Source organism: Haematobia irritans, chromosome 2, assembly GCF_050003625.1.
Source record: "Haematobia irritans isolate KBUSLIRL chromosome 2, ASM5000362v1, whole genome shotgun sequence".
NCBI lineage: Eukaryota > Metazoa > Arthropoda > Insecta > Diptera > Muscidae > Haematobia > Haematobia irritans.
This window is the reverse complement of record NC_134398.1, coordinates 98,527,747-98,550,836: the sequence shown is the minus strand read 5'-3', so window position 1 is coordinate 98,550,836 and position 23,090 is coordinate 98,527,747. Positions and strand designations below refer to the sequence as shown.

The window sequence follows — 23,090 nt, the reverse complement described above, 5'->3', positions numbered from 1 at the left end:
GGCAACAGTATCATTAAACGCATTTTGTGTAGATTCTTCCTCATTGGATCTATTCTTATAGACCCAAATGGTAGGTTCAGAGTCAGAGCTCCTTCCATTGGGGCATGGTTCCTGCACCAATGACTTCGTTCTTGGCCATTCCTTATTTATGTCCTCTTGTCGATTAATAAAAATCGATTTCACATCAGCATTCTGTCTATCAGAAGTTGCCTCAATATGTGTCCGCCTTTCTCTAGCCCTCTTTATAGCCTCCATTGATATACATCTCCTAAGGATTTGTGCACTGAAATCGTCGTACAGATCCTCCATAAGCTCAAAGAGTCCAAGCACTTCTTCAGAATCCAAATCGTCAACCACCATTGCATCCATTATATTTTGCAATTTAATGAATTCCAAATCCAAGCAATGCTTGCTCTTCAAGAGTTCTCCGGAAAAATTATCTAATTCACGTTGGATTTCAACCAATCTTTCTTCAAGTCTCCCGACTTGCCTCTGAAACCTCCTCTCCAATCCCATTTCAGATTTCGGTTCCATTATTAGATGCTTCCTAGCAATCTAATTGTTTTGTTCTCTACCCCCTAGTAAAGAACAGTTGATTTACATGCACACCGAACGTGGTTCCCTAATGAACGCAAGTGTGCAGGATTTCGAATTTCTACAACCCTTTGCAGATTTTGCCTCCGATTCCTTTCGAAGGCTTATTTTTATTCTCACGATCGAGTCTCTTATCACGGGGGAAAACTCGATCCGGTTCGAAGGACCAAAATGTTTATGATTAACACACCCGAATGAAAATCATCCACACTATTTGAGTATTTGTAAGTTACTAATGTATTTTAAAAAATGTTCATCCTTATATACTAAATCTTAAACTACCTACAATCTAAATCTTCTTTAAAGCAAAGGCAAAGATATATATATATATATATATATATATATATATATATATATATATATATATTGTATGATTGTATATTGTTATTCCGAGATAAGGCAGTTGTAAGCGGAATAAACGTCTTCGAATTATGTCATCGATGGAAAATTGAATCTATTACTGGCTGGTTGCTCAAATTATTTTCTAATTCTTTTTATATAATCTAATAATATTTTTAAAAGATTAGGATCTTTGAAGGCCGGCAGTATGTACAGTTCTGTACTGTGGTCTTTTATATTGCCAAATTGTCACCAGCATAATTTGCTGTACCCAAACATTTTAGGCCGTTATCTATGTGAATAAATGCGCATTAGTCTTGTCTGTAGACAGAAGTGTTAGGTTAGGTTAGGTTAAAGTGGCAGCCCGATTAGGTTTCAGGCTCACTTAGACCATTCAGTCCATTGTGATATACAATGGTCTTTTATATTGCCAAATTGCCACCAGCATAATTTGCTGTACCCAAAAATGCGCATTAGTCTTATCTGTAGGCAGAAGTGTTAGGTTAGGTTAAAGTGGCAGCCCGATTAGGTTTCAGGCTCACTTAGACCATTCAGTCCATTGTAATACCACATTCAACTAAAAGTACCTATTACATATGGGCACTTCTAGTTTGTACAGTTCTGTACAGTGGTCTTTTATATTGCCAAATTGTCACCAGCATAATTTGCTGTACCCAAACATTGTAGGCCGTTATCTAAAGGGTGATACGGTCAAAATTTGTTCAATATAAACTTGACGTATTTCTTTCAATTTTGCATTTAAAAAACCTGAACACCCCTCATTTTGAAGGTGTGTGTGTAGAATGTTGCTCCTATTTTGATTTTGGAATTCACTCTTCAGTTGTCAAAATACCGTCCAAGCAAGATGAGCAGCGTATCAAAATTTTGCTCGCGCATCGCGAAAATCCGAGCTACTCGCACGCAAAGCTGGCAAAATCGCTAAAAGTTGCCAAATCAACCGTTACAAATGTAATTAAAGTGTTTGGAGAACGTTTGTCGACAGCCAGGAAGTCTGGATCGGGGGGAAATCGAAAACCGGAAGCCGTTGAGACGACAAGGAGAGTTGCCGGTAGTTTCAAGCGAAACCCTAACCTCTCTCTCCGAGATGCCGCAAATAAGCTGGGTGTATCGTCTACAACCGTGCATCGAGCCAAAAAACGAGCCTGAGATACACAAGCACGCCACACGTTGAACTTCATCTAAACCTGTCGATTGCTGAAGTGCCGGCCACCAGGCTACAACACCATATACCATTATAGGTCTAACCACTGCCGTGTATAGCCAATGCACAATTTTCGGTTTTAGTCCCCACTTTTTTCCTATTGCCTTTTTGCACGAGTACAAAGCTACCGTGACTTTCCTCGCCCTTTCTTCAATATTAAGCCTAATTTCAGCTTCCTGTCCAGAATAACGCCAAGGTATTTTGCACACTCACCAAAGGGAATTTTAATACCCCCTAATGATATGGGGTTAACCGTGCCGGTAGTTTCAAGCGAAACCCTAACCTCTCTCTCCGAGATGCCGCAAATAAGCTGGGTGTGTCGTCTACAACCGTGCATCGAGCCAAAAAACGAGCCGGACTATCGACTTACAAGAAGGTAGTGACTCCAAATCGCGATGATAAACAAAATACGACGGCCAAAGCGCGATCCCGGAGGCTGTACACGACGATGCTGACGAAGTTTGACTGCGTGGAAATGGACGACGAAACCTACGTCAAAGCCGACTACAAGCAGCTTCCGGGACAGGAGTTTTATACGGCAAAAGGAAGGGGAAAGGTAGCAGATATTTCCAAGCACATAAAACTGTCAAAGTTCGCAAAGAAATATCTGGTTTGGCAAGCCATCTGTACCTGTGGCTTGAAAAGCAGCATTTTCATAGCTTCCGGGACTGTCAACCAAGAAATTTACGTGAAAGAGTGTTTGAATAAACGTCTGCTGCCTTTCCTGAAGAAACACGGTTGTTCCGTACTGTTTTCGCCGATTTGGCATCTTGCCATTACGGTAAAAAGGCCATGGAGTGGTACGCCGCCAACAACGTGCAGAAGAAGAACCAAAAAAACTGCTAAGGACGAGCAGCAGTTCAAGGCAAACTGGCTTTCTGCGGCGAAGAAGGTATACAAGGTGGCTGTACAAAATCTGATGGCAGGTGTCAAGCGTGAGGCCCGGCAATTCGGATTTGGAAAAGTGAAAGCCTAACTGAATATTTTTCCTGAATTTTATACTAATTGAACTTGAAATAGAAATTTAATTTGATTTTTTTAAATAAACGATTTCACCGATTTACACGCGTTTTCCCTTGACCAAATTTTGACCGTATCACCCTTTATGTGAATAAATGCGCATTAGTCTTGTCTGTAGACAGAAGTGTTAGGTTTGGTTAGGTTAAAGTGGCAGCCCGATTAGGTTTCAGGCTCACTTAGACCATTCAGTCCATTGTGATATACAATGGTATTTTATATTTTCAAATTGCCACCAGCATAATTTGCTGTACCCAAACATTGTTGGCCGTTATCTATGTGAATAAATGCGCATTAGTCTTGTCTGTAGGCAGAAGTGTTAGGTTAGGTTAAAGTGGCAGCCCGATTAGTTTGCAACTCACTTAGACCATTCAGTCCATTGTGATACCACATTTAATTTACATATGGGCACTTCTAGTTTTAACCACTGAACCTTCTCTATTATTTTCTTTTGTTGAACCAAACAGATTGTTCCAAAAATATTAACAGACTGCTTAACGTTTTCCAGGTCCGCCAGTAATCTAAGGCTGTATGCTCCTAAAATTCGCTTACGCCTTACACAAAATGCAGGACACTCACACAAGAGGTGTTTAATTGATTCATTTTCCTCCGCATCATGACAGCTCATACAGTAGTCATTATATTTCGCATCAATAGTTTTTGCAAATTCGCCTATCTAGCAGCGACCCGTTATAGCAGATATCAGGAGTGATATCTGACGTCTTGAGAACACTATCATATCTAGTGTGCGGTTCAAGATTAAATGGGCCATATTTGCTTGGTGTCGTTACAACCCTTGCAATTCTCCCATTGAACATTTGCCATCATAACAGCTTTCTCACGCACTAAGAGCTTGCAAGAGTTTCGCCAAAGACATACCAACTGATTCTAGTTCCCCTGGAATATGTAAGGTAGTTTCTAGCCTTGCTAACTCATCTGCTTATTATATTAGGTGAATATTGTACTGCTCAGCCATCTCGTTGAGAGATTTGCGGCAGTCGATGGCCGTTTTCGAGTTAAGGAACACAGAGTCCAAGGATTTTATTGCAGGTTGACTGTCTGAGTATATATTAATGCCAACATTTTTTGGGACATTACTTCTCAGCCAATTCGCCACCTCTCTTATTGCTAATATTTCAGCCTGAAATCTATATATCTGTGTACACCACGCCACACTGTTGGGAATTAAAGTTTCTAACTTTTTGTCGAAAAGTGGTTTCGCCAGAGTGTAATACACTACGTTAGGTACATCTGGCATTATTTTGAGGACCGAACTGTGACCGTACATTTTTTCCGACCACAGCGATAGCTCGCGCAACCGCACAGCCGTTGTTGCAGCTGACTGTTTGGCCAAAATGGCCTTTAGATGCAGGATTACATTAAGGGAATCTGTTCCTGTCTTACTGAATGCGCCTGAGATACACAAGCACGCCACACGTTGAACTTCATCTAAACCTGTCGATTGCTGAAGTGCCGGCCACCAGGGTACAACACCATATAGCATTATAGGTCTAACCACTGCCGTGTATAGCCAATGCACAATTTTCGGTTTTAGTCCCCACTTTTTTCCTATTGCCTTTTTGCACGAGTACAAAGCTACCGTGACTTTCCTCGCCCTTTCTTCAATATTAAGCCTAATTTCAGCTTCCTGTCCAGAATAACGCCAAGGTATTTTGCACACTCACCAAAGGGAATTTTAATACACCCTAATGATATGGGGTTAACCGTGGGAGTTTTGCGATCTTTGCAGTACATGACTAATTCTGTCTTTGCAGGATGGGAATTTTCCCCTGACTGCTAGAGCCACATCGTCTGCGTATGCCACCATTTTTATCCTTTCTTTTTCTAGGGAAACCAGAAGGTTGTTTATAGCAACATTCCAAAGAAGAAGTGATAGAACTCCTCCTTGGGGAGTGCCTCTGTTCCTCAGAAATACGTCTCCTCATTAGCAGTTCGTCTAGCAGCCTAAGTATACCTGGATCAACATTCAGAGTTGCCAGTCCATTTAATATCGAGCTCGGATGGACGTTATTGAATGCCACCCTCGATATCTAGAAACGCCACGATTATGTATTCATTGACAGATAGTGAGCTTTCAATAAAGCTGACTAGTTCCTGCAAAGCGGTCTCAGTATACCTGCCCTTCGAGTATGCATGCTGTCGTTTCGAGAGCAAACTTGAATCGACGCTAGTTCCAAGATAAATGTCTATCATCCTCTCTAGAGTCTTAAGTAGGAATGAGGATAAGCTAATTGGTCGGAAATCCTTCGCACTCGAGTGAGAGGCTTTTCCCGCGTTCGGAATGAAAACGACATTTGTTTCCCTCCACTTTTCTGGAATATATGCTAAGTTTATACATCCTTTATATATCATCGCCAACCAGGTGATAATTATTTCAGTCACTGCTTGTAAGTCCGCCGGAGTAATTCCATCAGGTCCGGGGGATTTAAATAGCCCAAAGCTATTTAGCGCCCATTTTGTTCTAGATTCCGATACAATTCCCTCGATAGGAAATGATCGCTGAGCCACTGTGGTACCGCCAGAACATGTTTCAACCGTCTGATTTCCAGGCTAATGAGTGTCCAATAGTACCTCCAACGTCTCCTCACTGGACGTTGTCCAATTTCCCTCCGATGTTTTAATGAAACCTGGAGCGGTGTTAGTGGATGCTAGTACCTTCCGTAGTCTGGAAGCCTCGGACGTATTATCAATACTGCTGCAGTAATCATTCCAAGAGTTATGCTGAGCCTTTCTCAGTTCTCGCTTGTATCCTCTCAGATTCTTCTTGTAAGCGTCCCAATCCTCAGGAGCTCTGGCGGACTTTGCTTTGTTAAAGAGCTGCCTGCAGAATATCCCCATATTACTTAACTCCGTAGACCACCATGGTGGTCGATTTTTTCCACTTGGCTTCCCTCTAGGGCATGTAGATTTCAGTGCGATGTTGAAGGCCTTAGTAATCCTCTCCACCGTGGAGATACCGTGGTACAATGGTTAGCATGCCCGCCTTGCATACACAAGGTCGTGGGTTCGATTCCTGCTTCGACCGAACACCAAAAAGTTTTTCAGCGATGGATTATCCCACCACAGTAATGCTGGTGATATTTCTGAGGGTTTCAAAGCTTCTCTAAGTGGTTTCACTGCAATGTGGAACGCCGTTCGGACTCGGCTATAAAAAGGAGGTCCCTTGTCATTAAGCCTAACATGGAATCGGGCAGCACTCAGTGATAAGAGAGAAGTTCACCAATGTGGTATCACAATGGACTGAATAGTCTAAGTGAGCTTGATACATGGGGCTGCCACCTAACCTAATCCTCTCCACTGCGTGTTCGATATCTTCTCATATTTGTCTCTGGTATTTCCGGTATCATCATATCGAACGATTCCCTATACCTATTCCAAAGCTGATGGGAATAGGTATAGGGAATCGTAACAATTGGCGGAAATATGGTCTTTGAAGTACGAACAGCCAATCTGAAACTGATGTAACGATGATCTGAGAAGCTATGTTCCCAAAACTTGCCACTCAGATATCTTATCATTCAGTTCCGGAGAGGCCAATGGGACGTCCAACACCTCTTGCCTGGTTTTGGTGACGAAGGTTGGCTCATCTCCCTTATTGCAAACTACCTGGTTAGTACGCAAAAAAAACTCTATTAGCGACTCTCCCCTTGCATTAGTATCACTACTTCCCCAAATACTATGATGTGTATTTGCATCGCATCCCATAATGAGTTTTGTCTTTGTTCTCAGTGACTCCTCAACTAAGGTCTTAATGGCACAGGGAGGCATCTCCTTATCATGTTCCATGTAGACCGAAGATACCCAATATTTGCATTTGGATATCTCTAGACTGGCTAAGACAGTGTCTGCATTGCTCAATGAAGGAAGCAGAAACAAGTTTAGTTCGTTTTTAGCAATTATACATGCTCGATTTATATCTTTACCGGTATTATGCAAAAGTTTGAAACCCGGAGTGCTTAATTCACAGTTATTGTTCTTATATATGTATGGTTCTTGAATAAGAACTATATCTATGTCTCCTTTCATTAGGATAACTTTTAAGGCAGCACAAGCGGCCTTACAATGGTGAAGATTTATCTGGAGGAACCGTAGAACCATCCAAATTTTCAACCACCGTCACATCAGCCGCTTCAATTGAGTCATCAAGGGCTTCCTCTTCACAGATCTCGGTGACTTTCGCAACAACCCGCGGTTCAGCTTTGGTGAGGTTTGAGTCTGTAGGGACTTCCCGCATACGATGTTCATCAATGTCTGCAGTTTTTATGTCTCCTTCGGCTTCGCAAGATTTTTTTTCTTCTAACTCTACCGGAGGCTTGTTCGTTTCGGAATCCTTTGGCTGATCGCTTTTGTATACCTTCATATGTATGTCATGAAAGCCATGACTTATGCTATGGTCACACTGGACAAATATTTGACAGAAATCAAAAAAGAATCCTTCGCCACAGCCAAGGCAAGAGGCATTTGTAGCTCATATTGGATATCTAACATCATTGTAGGAATATTTTCCAAAAACCGTATCCAGATATTTGGAAAATGATTGTGGAAAAGTGTTTGACACTCGTTTTGGTCAAATATTTGCCTAGTGTTCTTATATATGTATGGTTCCTTGGGTCTGGGCTAGATGTGGCAGCGACTCTATGTTTAATATAAACACCCCATGTCGTCTTGGTCCATCCACCTCATCCAAACGACCAACCTTCCAATCGGCGGTTGGATGATCTGGGTTCCATTCTTTTAGTCTCTCTAGTATTGACTCAGGATCAGGAGGGTTTGCCGGTATCCATGCTTGTGCTCTAGGTTTAGCCGGTATGTCTTTTTTATCGACTAACTCCAAAGCGGCTCCTTCCCAAACTTCACCAATTAGCATCAATGCAGCTTTAAAGCAATCCATAGACCTCTGGTCCGCAAAAGCTATTAACTTATATCGTCCTTGATACCATCCAGCATCTTTCCATCGAGGACTTGGTCCGGGAAACTTTTTTCGCACCTCTGAGTAGACGCCGGACATCGCATTCTCAATTTCCCCCCATTTTTGCTTTGGAACCATACCTTCCAATGCTCCTTTATTAATGATAGCCATCACAAGGCTGTCTTTTGCAACTGAGGCAAACGATCTTTGATCCCGTTTAGAGGATGGCAGTTCATCCCTTTTTCCAGCTTCTAGAATTCCTTGAGCCCATTTTAAGGAATTGCTTTGCTTAGCCGACAACGTGCTTGGGTCAACAGATCCTAATTTCTTTAGGATAAACAAAGCATTTCTGCGTTCTTTGAATCTCTTTCGTGAGGGATTACCTCCTTTTGTCGCCACCCGTCTACAGGTCGACTACTTGGACCTGACTCTTGGTCACTGCTCAAATTTATAACTTCTGTCGATACCCGTCAACTGGGCCCTGAAGTTAGCAACCTAGTGGATGATGTATGTTTCTTCACCCAGAAAAAAGTGCTTTCGAAACTAAAGGAAAAAATGTTCATCAATTTAGTTTAGCCATTTTATTTCCATTACGTTAAATTTTTGTGTGGTATAGTAAAATTTACTTGTATCGTTTTGTTTGTTATTGTTGGCTTCTCTTCAATCGTTATTGTTGTTTTTGATCTCAGCTTAAAGCCATGCATTGACTAAACTAAAGTGTAGCTTAACCAACAGAGGAAAAGTATGCTTGTCAAATTTATTTGGGCAAAGCCCTATAGACTGCAAGATGGTTGGATGTACAGCTGTTTCGGAATTACCACATTCCTCATCAGCATCCTCTACTTGCAGCAAAACTATCAACCAATTATCAGAATAAATTCGGGTAATTCACTCAACCCAAAGTGAACTACACTTGAACCTCCCGAAAAAGGGTTTGATAGTCGGCTACTGCCTAAACAAATTTGCCAGCATATCTCTTTTCCTTTGCCAAACTCAAATCATCGATTTGAATGTATTTGGCTGGGTTTGTTTTTGAGCGTGCTTCCTCTATCTTCATTCGTTTTGTTTTTTACTATCAAACTATCAAACCCTTTTTCGCTATATATATATATATATATATATATATATATATATATATATATATATATATATATATATATATATATATATATATATATATATATATATATATATATATATATATATATATATATATATATATATATATATATATATATATATATATATATATATATATATATATATATATATATATATATATATATATATATATATATATATATTCCTCTTCACAGATCTCGGTGACTTTCGCAACAACCCGCGGTTCAGCTTTGGTGAGGTTTGAGTCTGTAGGGACTTCCCGCATACGATGTTCATCAATGTCTGCAGTTTTTATGTCTCCTTCGGCTTCGCAAGATTTTTTTTCTTCTAACTCTACCGGAGGCTTGTTCGTTTCGGAATCCTTTGGCTGATCGCTTTTGTATACCTTCATATGTATGTCATGAAAGCCATGACTTATGCTATGGTCACACTGGACAAATATTTGACAGAAATCAAAAAAGAATCCTTCGCCACAGCCAAGGCAAGAGGCATTTGTAGCTCATATTGGATATCTAACATCATTGTAGGAATATTTTCCAAAAACCGTATCCAGATATTTGGAAAATGATTGTGGAAAAGTGTTTGACACTCGTTTTGGTCAAATATTTGCCTAGTGTTCTTATATATGTATGGTTCCTTGGGTCTGGGCTAGATGTGGCAGCGACTCTATGTTTAATATAAACACCCCATGTCGTCTTGGTCCATCCACCTCATCCAAACGACCAACCTTCCAATCGGCGGTTGGATGATCTGGGTTCCATTCTTTTAGTCTCTCTAGTATTGACTCAGGATCAGGAGGGTTTGCCGGTATCCATATATATATATATATATATATATATATATATATATATATATATATATATATATATATATATATATATATATATATATATATATATATATATATATATATATATATATATATATATTATATATATATATATATATATATATATATATATATATATATATATATATATATATATATATATATATATATATATATATATATATATATATATATATATATATATATATATATATATATATATATATATATATATATATATATATATATATATATATATATATATAAATATAAATAAGTGAAATAAAATATTATCCTTTACATAATTGAAAAATATAGACAAAATGGCCCAACCCAACCAAATCCAATTAGATCCCATTAAATACCTAAATTCCATATCCCAGTTCAATGGAAACCGCAACGACTTGTCTAATTTTACTAGACTGATCGACAGAATACACCCGATGCTTAGGACATATGACGAAATATCACAACTTCTGTTCTCGGACATTATAAAAAGTAGATTAGTTGGTAAAGAAATTATTGAAATAAATACACAAGCGCAATCTTGGACCGAAATCAAGAGTATTTTAGTAAATATCTTTGGTAAAAAGAAGAGTTGTGAACAATTGTATGATGAACTAAGAGCCGTAACTTTTGAAAATACTACCTTAGATTTTTATAATAAGATAAAACACAGACTTAGACGCTTGAATAATAAGGCCCTTTTGGTTATTGGCGAAGGTGAGGCAACTAACCAAGTAACTGTCAACAATATGAGATCTGCACTACATGTCTTTAAGAATAAAATGCCAACCAATGCGGACTGTACTGACCTGTAGAAACCCTAATAGCTTAGAATCTGCCATGGATATTTTATTCGAAAGTGATTACGCCTACATGGGAAAAGACGGTCGTATAGCGACAAGGAAAAATAATGAGGAAAAAGGTTGAAACCGAGAATCTCCAAGAACTTGAAGAAAGTATAATAATAGGAATAATTACTACAGATCTAATGAATATAACAATCATAATCATAGCAATCACTGGGAAACCCACAATTATCGTCAGAATAATTCGAATTACGATTTTAATCGAAATCAACAACGTCACGGACGAAATCATTACCAGCCACAACAACCGGAACCGATGGAAATAAATAATATACAACCAAAATCATCAACAGGAAACCAAAACCAACAATGTTGCAAATGGAATGGAGAAAGTCAATCCAGGCAACCAGAACGAAATGTAGTCAATATTCGGCCAGCAGCCTCAACGGAAACTTACCATATATAACAATTAAAACCAAATTAAGACGTCTGAAATTCATCATAGATACAGGAGCAACACATTCCATAATTAATCCTGGAATTTGTCATCCTAAATTGAGGATACCCTACGATGTGACGAATATTAAGACTCTTCAAAACACTATTACAATATTCGAAAAAATAGCTATTCCAATTTTTAAAGAGTTTGGTACGAATACAAATACGAAAATAGAATTTTGTAAATTTCTTGATCAATATAATGGACTAATAGGTAATAACATATTAAGACAAATGAAAGCAATAATTAATATGAAAGATAACATTTTAAAATTAGAGGAAACAGAAATACCCATTAGATACACAAATGACTATGTAAAATATAACTTTGTAGAGGAAGGACTTCACAAAATAATACTGCCTGTTGAACAGAAAAGCGGTTTAATTTATAACCCCCAAACTATATTAAGCGATAAGTATATCTCAATTATGGAGAGAGTTTATGAAGCGGAAAATTATAACATAAACGCTCTTGTCCAAGTAAATGGAAATTTATCACAACGAGTTATGTTAGGAACTCAGGACACATATGAGGTAACATCTGAAAAATTGTATACACTTGATTGTGCCGCAAAAAATGATAAATCAATAATGGAAAAAATTCGTTTAGATCATATAAACGAAGAAGAAACCCGGAAACTACTACCAATCAATAAACATTTCAAAAACATCTTTTACACAGAGGAATGTTACCTTACATTTGCAAATGCTATTAAACACGAGATAAGGACTGTTAACAACATACCTATTGCGGCGAAAACATACCGATATCCATATATACACAAAACCGAAGTAAAGAAGCAAATAGAAGAAATGTTGGAAAAGAAAATAATAAGACCCGTCACTCACCTTCTTCAGCACCAGTCTGGATAGTTCAAAAAAATGGATGCTAGCGGTAAAACGAAATGGAGACTCGACGTAGATTACAGGAAGATCAACGAAGTAACCATAGATACCAAGTACCATAAATACCAATCCCGAATATAGATGTAATTTTAGACAAACTTGGACGTTGTCAATATTTTACTACACTCGATTTGGCGAAAGGATTTCATCAAATCGAAATCCATGAAAAGGATATCCCAAAGACAGCATTCAATGTAGAAGGTGGCCACTACGAAATTCTTCGTATGCCATTCGGATTTAAAACAGTCACAGCCACTTTCCAGCGTCTAATGAATAATTTTTTAGGCGATCTAATCAACAAAATCTTGTCTATCTGGACGATATAATTATATTTTCAACCTCACTCCAAGAACACATAGAGTCTATAACAAAGGTCTTTCAGAGACTAAAGGAAAGGACTAAAGGAAGTCAATTTGAAAATTCAACTAGATAAAAGTGAATTTATGAAAAGAGAAACACAATTTCTAGGACACGTAGTATCTGAAGAAGGTATTAAACCAAATCCTGAAAAGATAATCTGTGTGCAAAAATTTCCTCTACCGAAGACACCAAAAGAGATAAAATAATTTCTTGGATTGGCAGGATATTACCGGAAATTTATGAAGGATTATTCTAAAATAGCTAAACATATGACTAGATATCTAAAAAAAGACTCTGTTATCGATATCAAAAATCCGGAATACATCGACTCATTCGAATCTCTCAAAAGATTGCTGACAAATTCTCCCGTTTTAGCATATCCAGATTTTAACCAAAATTTGTCCTTCAAACGGATGCAAGTAAATTCGCCCTTGGAGCTGTCCTATCCCAAAATGGACATCCTATTTGTTACGCAAGTCGAAGTTTAAATGGTGCGGAACAAAATTATAGTACCATAGAAAAAGAACTCTTGCTATTGTGTGCGCCACAAAATATTTTAGGCCATATCTGTTTGAAAGAAGATTTCTGATGGAAACAGATCACAGACCATTAGTATGGTTATTTTCTATAAAGGAACCAAATTCAAAATTAATTAGATGGAGACTACGTTTACAAGAATATGATTATGACATCAAACATAAGAAAGGTATTATGAACGGCAATGCAGACGCGTTATCTAGAATAGATATACATTTCAACGAAGACGGAAATTTATCTAACAATATTTCAGAAACAAATAATCCATTTAATTTTTATAGAAGACAACTAGTAATTCATAAAACAATGTCTGGATCATTAAAGATAAAAAATGAGCAAATTTTTAAAAACAATAGGAAAACGATTTATGCCAAGAATTTTGACGAGCAAACATTAATAACTTTATTAAAAAAATCCATTTAGCCCTGATAAAACGAATGCAATCTTTACAAATGATGAAACTGTTTTTAATGAATTAAAAAATGTTTATGATAAATATTTTGGAGAAAACGAAAATTTCAAAATTATACGCTGTAAGTACCTTCTTAAGATATTACAGACGAAAATGAGTTGGCAGAAAAAAACATCTAAAAAATAATCACAGAGGAATTAATGAAAATTTTGAGGAACTAAAACTTGAATATTACCACCCAGAATTAAAACTACGCATAACACAGTACATTAACAATTGTGATATACGCAATAAGGAAAAATACACCCTCAAAAAATCGCTTCTCTAACATATGTTCCAAACCTATTTTGCAGGAAGCACATATATTATTGGATACTGCCGAAACATTAATATGTTTGTTTTATGTGAACATATTATATGTAGCTGTTATAGTCACCAGTAGACAATTATCGTTATAAGTTACATTTATATAGCATAGTTCGCAGCATGTCTGCATTGCATGCAATGGGTCGTGGGTTCAATCCCTGTTCGACCGAACATCATTTTTTTTAATTAAATATACACATTTATATTTATACTATATTAAAGTTTTATAATGAAACTTCGAAATGTGGGTTATTAAAGATTTACAGTCAGAAAAGAACTGTGCTTGATATAAACGAAATGGACTGAGCTTTTGGATAATATATTATCTTTTTATTGCAAAAATAACAATTTTGCAACAAAAAACCGTTTTTGGTATAAAAGTTTGAAATTTTGGAAGGAATTCAAAAACTCTGTCAAAAGAAGAACGTGGAGTCGAGTATAAACATACAAAAATAATTTCATAATATACACACAAATTTATTTAGTCGTGAACAGTTTTTAACTAGCATTTAACACCATTTTAAATGCATTTAAAACTTATAGTGCTTTGTACTTAATTTAATTTTTACCTTTAAGGCCGGTATTAGGTGTTTTGCCTTTTACTTTTCATATATAATTCATTTTAAAGAAAATAAACTTTTCCAATTGTTTTAGCTGCAAAACTCGAACTTAATGCTCGCTTTTATATTTGAAGGTGTCCGTCAACTCCTCTTGGATTACTTATTAATAAAGAGGAACTAAACTTTGTTTTTATACATTTTACTGTTTACTTTTTCACTATTTTGTCCTTTTCTCATTTTACTGTCCCAACTCTAAAAAGAGTATAGTGCCCTTTCGTTATTTTTATTAAGACCCCTTTGTAATTTTTGTATATTTTCCACCGGTTTTTTTAATTTCCTTTGCCTGAATATTTTGACTTATTCCTCGTACATTCCGATTTCTTTTAACGAACCAAGAAAAAATTGTGCCCATAATGCAGTGTTGCCAGGTGATTTTTGATTCTTCCCCCCAAATCTTAAGCAAAAAACCCCTAAATTGGTGTAAGCTTTTTTCAAAAACCCCCAAAAATTTTCAGAATATAAAAGTACAAAAAGTGGTCCCAAAATCCTGTAGTGATACACTTTAAAAATTAAATTTAACACAATTCAGGATATATACCTGAAAGAAGAGTTCTTTCCTGAGAAACGAAATTTTAGAAAAACTAAGTTTTCTTTTGATGCTAATTTTTTTTTTCGTTTGAAGTAAATAAAAAATAAAATTTGCTATTTAAGAAAATACTTTAAAACAAAAGAGTTTTTCGTTTGTTTAAAATTTCATCCCTGAGGAAATTATTTTTTCTATGGATGTAATAATACAATATGTATATCAATTTAAAAAGCGGGCTTACTCTTAAAAAGCTTTCAGCTGCTAAGTTAAAATACGATTGTTTTTAATTTTGTCAAAGATTAAAAATGCCCTTTCAACAGAAGAGTTTAAAAAACATAACGAAAATAATGCTATTGGATACTTGTTTGTATTTAGGATCTTCTTGTTGACTTTCCGCATCTTTTTTCTCATAACTCATGCTAGAATTGTTCAGAATTTGCTTGAGAATTGCTCCACTTTATAAGGTCTGAAATAATTTTTTACCCCCAAATAAATTTTACCCCTAAAAATCCCCCTAAACGTGAAAAACCCCTAACCTGGCAACACTGCCGTAATGCCAAAATGATAAACAAAACGCATGTCCACACATACATGCTGCTCTCAAGGCGGGAACACATGCTGTTTTTTATACCCTTCACCACTAGTGGTACAGGGTATAACAAGTTTTTTTTTTAATGTCTATTCTCTTTACTCCAAATACTCATTCTAATATTCAAATTAAATAATATTTAGACTTATGCATATCAAATTTTTGGCCATATCATAAAACAGTTTTCCGAAACAACATACAAGCGGTTTCACAGAAATTGCTCTCTTTTGATTCTCTCGTTGTGTTATGTTGATATCTTTCGTCAACCCTCCCGGTTTCCATCTCTATTTCTTTCTCTATACTCTCTCTGTCGCTTTGAATAAAATATCAAAACATATGTACGTTTACTCAAAATTTGTAAATTTATATATGTTTACATTCACACATATTATTTTCATGAAACATTCATGCCCCAAACATAATATATTCTAACATATTAACATATGTGTCCCAAACATTTAGTGTTTGTTTAGGAACATTACATGTTTGAACTTAAATATATTGTGTTTAAAAATTGTGCCCGAAACACATTTTGTTTATATCGGAACATATGAAAAACCTATTTTTCTAACAGTGTATTAACTTCAATTGTGGACATCATACAAACTCAACGAATGGAAATACAGGATCTAACAGAAAACGAAGGGTACATCCCAATCAAGAAAAAGGACGTAAGGATCATAGACAACTACCGCAGAATATTCCATTTTATTATTACGATACTATCGAAATCATAGAAACTAATATTAACTGATTACACGGCTCAATTTTTAATTTAATACCACTTCTGGACACTACACGAAATAATTTTAATCTTCTTAAAACTAAATTAGACAACCTCTCACCAAATTTTAGAATACGGCGAGGTCTAATAAACGGTTTAGGCAAAGGATTGAAATTCATAACAGGGACCATGGACAGCGATGATGAACAGTAAATTAGATCATTGTTAGGAAATGTAACAATAATAACCAATACTAACTCAATAGAAATAGGAAATTTGGCGCGTGTAAGTAAAATAATGACTTTCCAGATTCAAAATGTAACAACCCATATCAATAGACAACAACATATAAAGGGTGATTCTTTTGAGGTTAGGATTTTCATGCATTAGTATTTGACAGATCACGTGGGATTTCAGACATGGTGTCAAAGAGAAAGATGCTCAGTATGCTTTGACATTTCATCATGAATAGACTTGCGATCTGCCACAACGTCGAATTTTCAGTGAATGGGCCCTAGAAAAGTTGGCAGAAAATCCGCTTTTTTATCGACAAATTTTGTTCAGCGATGAGGCTCATTTCTGGTTGAATGGCTACGTAAATAAGCAAAATTGCCGCATTTGGAGTGAAGAGCAACCAGAAGCCGTTCAAGAACTGCCCATGCATCCCGAAAAATGCACTGTTTGGTGTGGTTTGTACGCTGGTGGAATCATTGGACGGTATTTTTTCAAAGATGCTGTTGGACGCAACGTTACGGTGAATGGCGATCGCTATCGTTCGATGCTAACAAACTTTTTGTTGCCAAAAATGGAAGAACTGAACTTGGTTGACATGTGGTTTCCACAAGATGGCGCTACATGCCACACAGCTCGCGATTCTATGGCCATTTTGAGGGAAAACTTCGGAGAACAATTCATCTCAAGAAATGGACCGGTAAGTTGGCCACCAAGATCATGCGATTTGACGCCTTTAGACTATTTTTTGTGGGGCTACGTCAAGTCTAAAGTCTACAGAAATAAGCCAGCAACTATTCCAGCTTTGGAAGACAACATTTCCGAAGAAATTCGGGCTATTCCGGCCGAAATGCTCGAAAAAGTTGCCCAAAATTGGACTTTCCGAATGGACCACCTAAGACGCAGCCGCGGTCAACATTTAAATGAAATTATCTTCAAAAAGTAAATGTCATGGACCAATCTAACGTTTCAAATAAAGAACCGATGAGATTTTGCAAATTTTATGCGTTTTTTTTTTTTTTAAAGTTATCAAGCTCTTAACAAATCACCCTTTAGCATATACATACATTCACAAATTTCGAAACGAAATAGAAAAATAACAAAATAACTTCATTAGAAGATGAAGTCACATTTCTAAGACATATTTATGAAATTAATAACGACCTAAACTTACTTAAAAATCACATTGACGGAATCGCGAGTGTCATATTCACCAGCAAGTTAGGAATAATACCGATAGATTTACTCGACGAACAGGAAATAAAAATAATAAATGACTTTGAGAAGTATATAAAAACAAACGTTGCCGTTTCCTTTGAAAAGGAACAAATCCTCATCATTCTTCTCATTAGAGGTGTGCGCGTGACTGAAATTTCACTCACACTCACGCACATTCACGAAACAAAATGTTTATTCACGCACGCTCACGCACGATACGTGTTGTAGCCAATCCCACTCACGCACATTCACGAAATGAAAACCAGTACTCACGCACGCTCACGCACGAACTACTTTTAAAGACTCACGTTCACGTACGATTCACGACAATTCTCGTGATTCACGATAAATTCACGAACCTCACGACATTTTCCAAACGGAAATCTGCAAAGGTAACAAACTTCAAAAATAGAATATAGTTCGAGAGATAAATTAATTTCAGTTAAAATACGAGTATGAATTAAATCTTGATTTTTTTCGTGAGCGTGATTCTGCAGAAATTTTATTCACGCACATTCACGAACCGATTTTATTTCTCACGCACGCTCACGCACGACATATTTATTTTAGTCCCATTCACGCACATTCACGAGACTTGCTTTGGATTTTTTTCACGACTCACGTGATTCACGCGTGAATCACGCGTGTCACGAGAATTTCGTGCCAAGCGCACACCTCTACTTCCCATTCCTCAATTATCTGAAATCCCGTTTAAACAAATAGTTTTTGAACCTATACCAAATAAAATGAACAAATCGGTAATTTTTAAAGAAAATAAAATTTTAATAGATACTGACAATAAAAACGCTTACTACCTAAATTCATCTACTTTGTTTAAAAATCTTTAAAAAATTAATGACCTATGTATATTAAGTATATTTAACAAAACAGAAACAGAAAATTGTACACTTAGAGAATTTAAGAATACAGAAAAAAAAACAAATCGAGGAAGGAATTCTTATATTTAAAAATTTCTTTGGAAACTTTACAAGTGATTGCAATTATAAAGAAAAAATTAATAAAAGTAATAATTTTGGGATTATTTGTTTGGCTTGAGGTCATGGACTAATGAAAAATGCTGGTGTTAATGTTTTTCATTACTTTTTATTGAAATATTACTGTTCTCGGATATTTCGATACAACATCGGTGATCATCTTCATCGAGATATTATCTATAAATTGTAATAATTTAAATATTTTACAATATTAACTTTAACAACGTTTTGAAACAAAAATATAACATTAATTGTATTTACATTTTACAAAGTAATATACTTTCTCCTTACAATGCTCATGTCTAACTGATTTATTATCTTAATTGTGTTTGTGATTTTGTATTAGATTTCTGTAAATCTGTGCACAGTGGTCTGTGTCGGCTTTCAAGTTCATGCGTTCCTCAGGGGGATTACTTATTATATGTAGCATCTCCAATGTATATCTCCTCCTAGTATTCTCTTCCATCGTCAGTATTTCCACATTTTTGAAGTTTGGTATGTGTCCTGTGGTTTTGCAATGTGCTGCAAGGGCCGTTTTTTGTTCTAAGGGCTTGTCTTTCATCTTTTGGTCGGATTTGTGGGCAGAAAGTCTTGTTTTTAATTGGGTTTTAGTGATGCCAACATAAGCCATCGGAGATGAATTGTTTTCGTCCCCATTGCATTTTATTTTATATACTACATTTGATTTGTCTTCCATTTTTATCTTAGTCTTAGTTTTGCGGAAAAGGTCATATATCGTTTTGTTACATTTTTGGGCCATTTTGTAATTAACCCTTTTGTATATGTTTGATTTTTCAAATCTTTCGGAGAAGCCTGGTACATATGTCATCTTTTTGAAAACCATAGATGTGGCTTCCTGTTTGTCATCATTTGTATCTTTTTTTATTTTTCACGTACTTTAGAAGATCGCTAATTGTTTTATTGGCGAAGTCATTTAGTTATATTTTTGTTTCAAAACGTTGTTAAAGTTAATATTGTAAAATATTTAAATTATTACAATTTATAGATAATATCTCGCTGAAGATGATCACCGATGGTGTATCGAAATATCCGAGAACAGCAATATTTCAATAAAAAGTAATGAAAAACATTAACACCAGCATTTTTCATTAGTCCATGACCTCAAGCCAAACAAATAATCCCAAAATTGTAAAATTCCGAAGGTCAACTAACAAAACTAAACATAAAAGTAATAATTTTATAATAAAATTCGAAAATTGCCAAATCAATGTTGGCAATTTAACATTTAAAAATGAGAAATTAATTGTAAAGGAAAAATTATTCAAACCTCCCTAATCAAAGAAATAAAAACTAATATAACTATGCCTGAAATTAAATTAGAAGACTTGTATATTAAACAGATTAAATAAGAAAATGTACAAAGTTTTCAATGTAGCCACAAATGGCACTACTGTTTTGATATTGGTAATAATATTAACTACTATACACATAATTTGTAAAAGTAAAGCAACCATTCTTCATATTTCGTCAGAGCCTCAATCTAACGGAGGGGGAGTTAAGATATCACCCCCACGTTTGTTAATTTAATGTGTAATTTAATGGTTACTTTTCTTATGCACGCGTTTCCTGTCTATTTGCTCCATATTCAATTTTTGGCAAAATTGCACTTATTAAGTAGAACCAAGTTAGGTCAACAACCTTCCGTTGTTGACAAATAATTTCGAGAACCAAAAGAAAAATACAAAGAGACGAAAATGCACAATAATCAATTTAGCATAAGCAAAAGTATTGAAAATGCACAAAAATCAATTTAGCATAAGCCAAAGTATTGAAAATGCATAATAACCAATTTAGCATAAGCTAAATTATTAGAAAACGTTTAATAATCAATTTACCATAAGTCAAATTATTGAAATGCACACTAATCATTTTAACAAAAGTTTACTTATAGAATTGTATCAAGTAAATTAAGCAAGTTAGTAAACTGAATTAAAACAATAAACATCTATTTTTGTTTTGGTGGCAGAAGCTACAAAATAAAATCTTTGTTTTTTATTTAAGTAGCAGAAGCTACAAAAATAAAAGTTCTGTGTGGTTTATTCAAGTAGCAGAAGCTACGAATAAAGCGACCCAAAAAAGATGTTTATACCTTTTTTTAAATACATACAATCCCAAAAACTTAACTCTTATAGTGCTTGTTTATGTATTCGTTGCAGATGTTTGGACTATAACCAAACCTATATAACATAGTCTTGCTTACTTATTAGTTTCAAAAATACTTCACCGATATTATATAATCGTCTTTCTCATTACAGATTCGTAGCTACAACCGAATGCACATCTCCTCATGAAGGCCGTCAATTGGTGCACACCATTCTACCGATAAATATAGAAACTTTGTTCAATTTACTATTTTCCAAATCAAAATTTTTATTAGATTTCCATGCGCTGCGTAAATCGACAGACCTTGTTTTTGGAGATTGGGTCAGAAATGATGAAGGTCAGAGAACAAGAACAGTTAATCTCACCGTCCAATTAGCTGCTTCTGTTGGCCCCAAAACCTCAAAGGTAATCATATACTGTAACAGGTTGGTTGATAAGTCCCCGATCAAACAAAGAAAAACACATTTTTTTTGTCAAAATTCGTTTTTATTATTCAACATAGTTCCCTTCAAGAGCGATACAACGATTATAACGACCTTCCAATTTTTTGATACCATTTTGGTAGTACTCCTTCGGTTTTGCCTCAAAATAGGCCTCAGTTTCACCTCTTCATTGCAGCCAAATTTTTTCCCTGCGAGCATCCTTTTGAGGTCAGAGAACAAGAAAAAGTCGCTGGGGGCCAGATCTGGAGAATACGGTGGGTGGGGAAGCAATTCGAAGCCCAATTCATGAATTTTTGCCATCGTTCTCAATGACTTGTGGCACGGTGCGTTGTCTTGGTGGAACAACACTTTTTTCTTCTTCATATGGGGCCGTTTTGCCGCGATTTCGACCTTCAAATGCTCCAATAACGCCATATAATAGTCACTGTTGATGGTTTTTCCCTTCTCAAGATAATCGATAAAAATTATTCCATGCGCATCCCAAAAAACAGAGACCATTACTTTGCCAGCGGACTTTTGAATCTTTCCACGCTTCGGAGACGGTTCACCGGTCGCTGTCCACTCAGCCGACTGTCGATTGGACTCAGGAGTGTAGTGATGGAGCCATGTTTCATCCATTGTCACATATCGACGGAAGAACTCTGGTGTATTACGAGTTAACAGCTGCAAACTCAGAATCATCAACACGTTGTTGTTTTTGGTCAAATGTGAGCTCGCGCGGCACCCATTTTGCACAGAGCTTCCGCATATCCAAATATTGATGAATGATATGACCAACACGTTCCTTTGATATCTTTAAGGCCTCTGCTATCTCGATCAACTTCATTTAACGGTCATTCAATATCACTTTGTGGATATTTTGATGTTTTCGTCGGTAACCACCTCTTTCGGGCGTCCACTGCGTTCACCGTCCTCCGTGCTCATTTCACCACGCTTGAATTTCGCATACCAATCAATTATTGTTGATTTCCCTGGAGCAGAGTCCGGAAACTCATTATCAAGCCAGGTTTTTGCTTCCACCGTATTTTTTCCCTTCAGAAAACAGTGTTTTATCAAAACACGAAATCCCTTTTTTCCATTTTTTTCATAACAAAAGTTGCATCACAAAAGACGCTCTATCTCACAAACTAATTGACTTACAGACGTCAAATTTTGACAGGAATCATTTGAAGGTTGGTACTATATAAACATAATATGCACCGGGGACTTATCAGCCAACCTGTTAACTAAAATTAAACATTGTTTAATGATCTGTATCTTATTTTAGGTCACTGAATTCCAAGCAATTCGCGAATGCAGTAAACAAGGCGAGCTTTATTCAATAGATGTAAATAGCGTTAATGCAGGCATTCCATACGCGGATAGTTTTAGTGTTTTAATTCATTATTGCTTAGTAAAGTACGCTTATAGATATGAGGGGTATTTAGATGACTATTTCATTTTGTTATTCTTTTTAAGGACGGTTGATGATCATACGATGCTTTCTATTCATGCCCAAATAAAATACAAAAAGTCGATTTGGGGTGTTGTTAAAGGTTTTATAGAAAAGAACACCTGGGCTGGTCTAGAGGACTTCTATGGATCCTTATTACAATCACTTCAAAATGAAACATGCATTCCACCAGCAAAGGGAAAGGGAAGACGTCCTCGTAGAGGTACGAAAATTATCTTTAGAT

The 23,090-nt window shown here is 36.1% G+C and overlaps 1 protein-coding gene across 4 annotated transcripts in view; it reads left to right on the top strand.

The window, feature by feature from the left end:
* Positions 1–23,090, top strand: part of GramD1B (GRAM domain containing 1B) — a 340,270-nt gene that overhangs the window by 293,866 nt on the left and 23,314 nt on the right. For all 4 annotated transcript variants that reach the window (XM_075295677.1, XM_075295676.1, XM_075295678.1 and 1 more), the window contains exons 5-7: positions 21,124–21,376; positions 22,682–22,812; positions 22,873–23,069. In XM_075295677.1, coding sequence (XP_075151792.1) covers positions 21,124–21,376; positions 22,682–22,812; positions 22,873–23,069 — 581 coding nt within the window. The remainder of the gene's footprint in view (positions 1–21,123; positions 21,377–22,681; positions 22,813–22,872; positions 23,070–23,090) is intronic.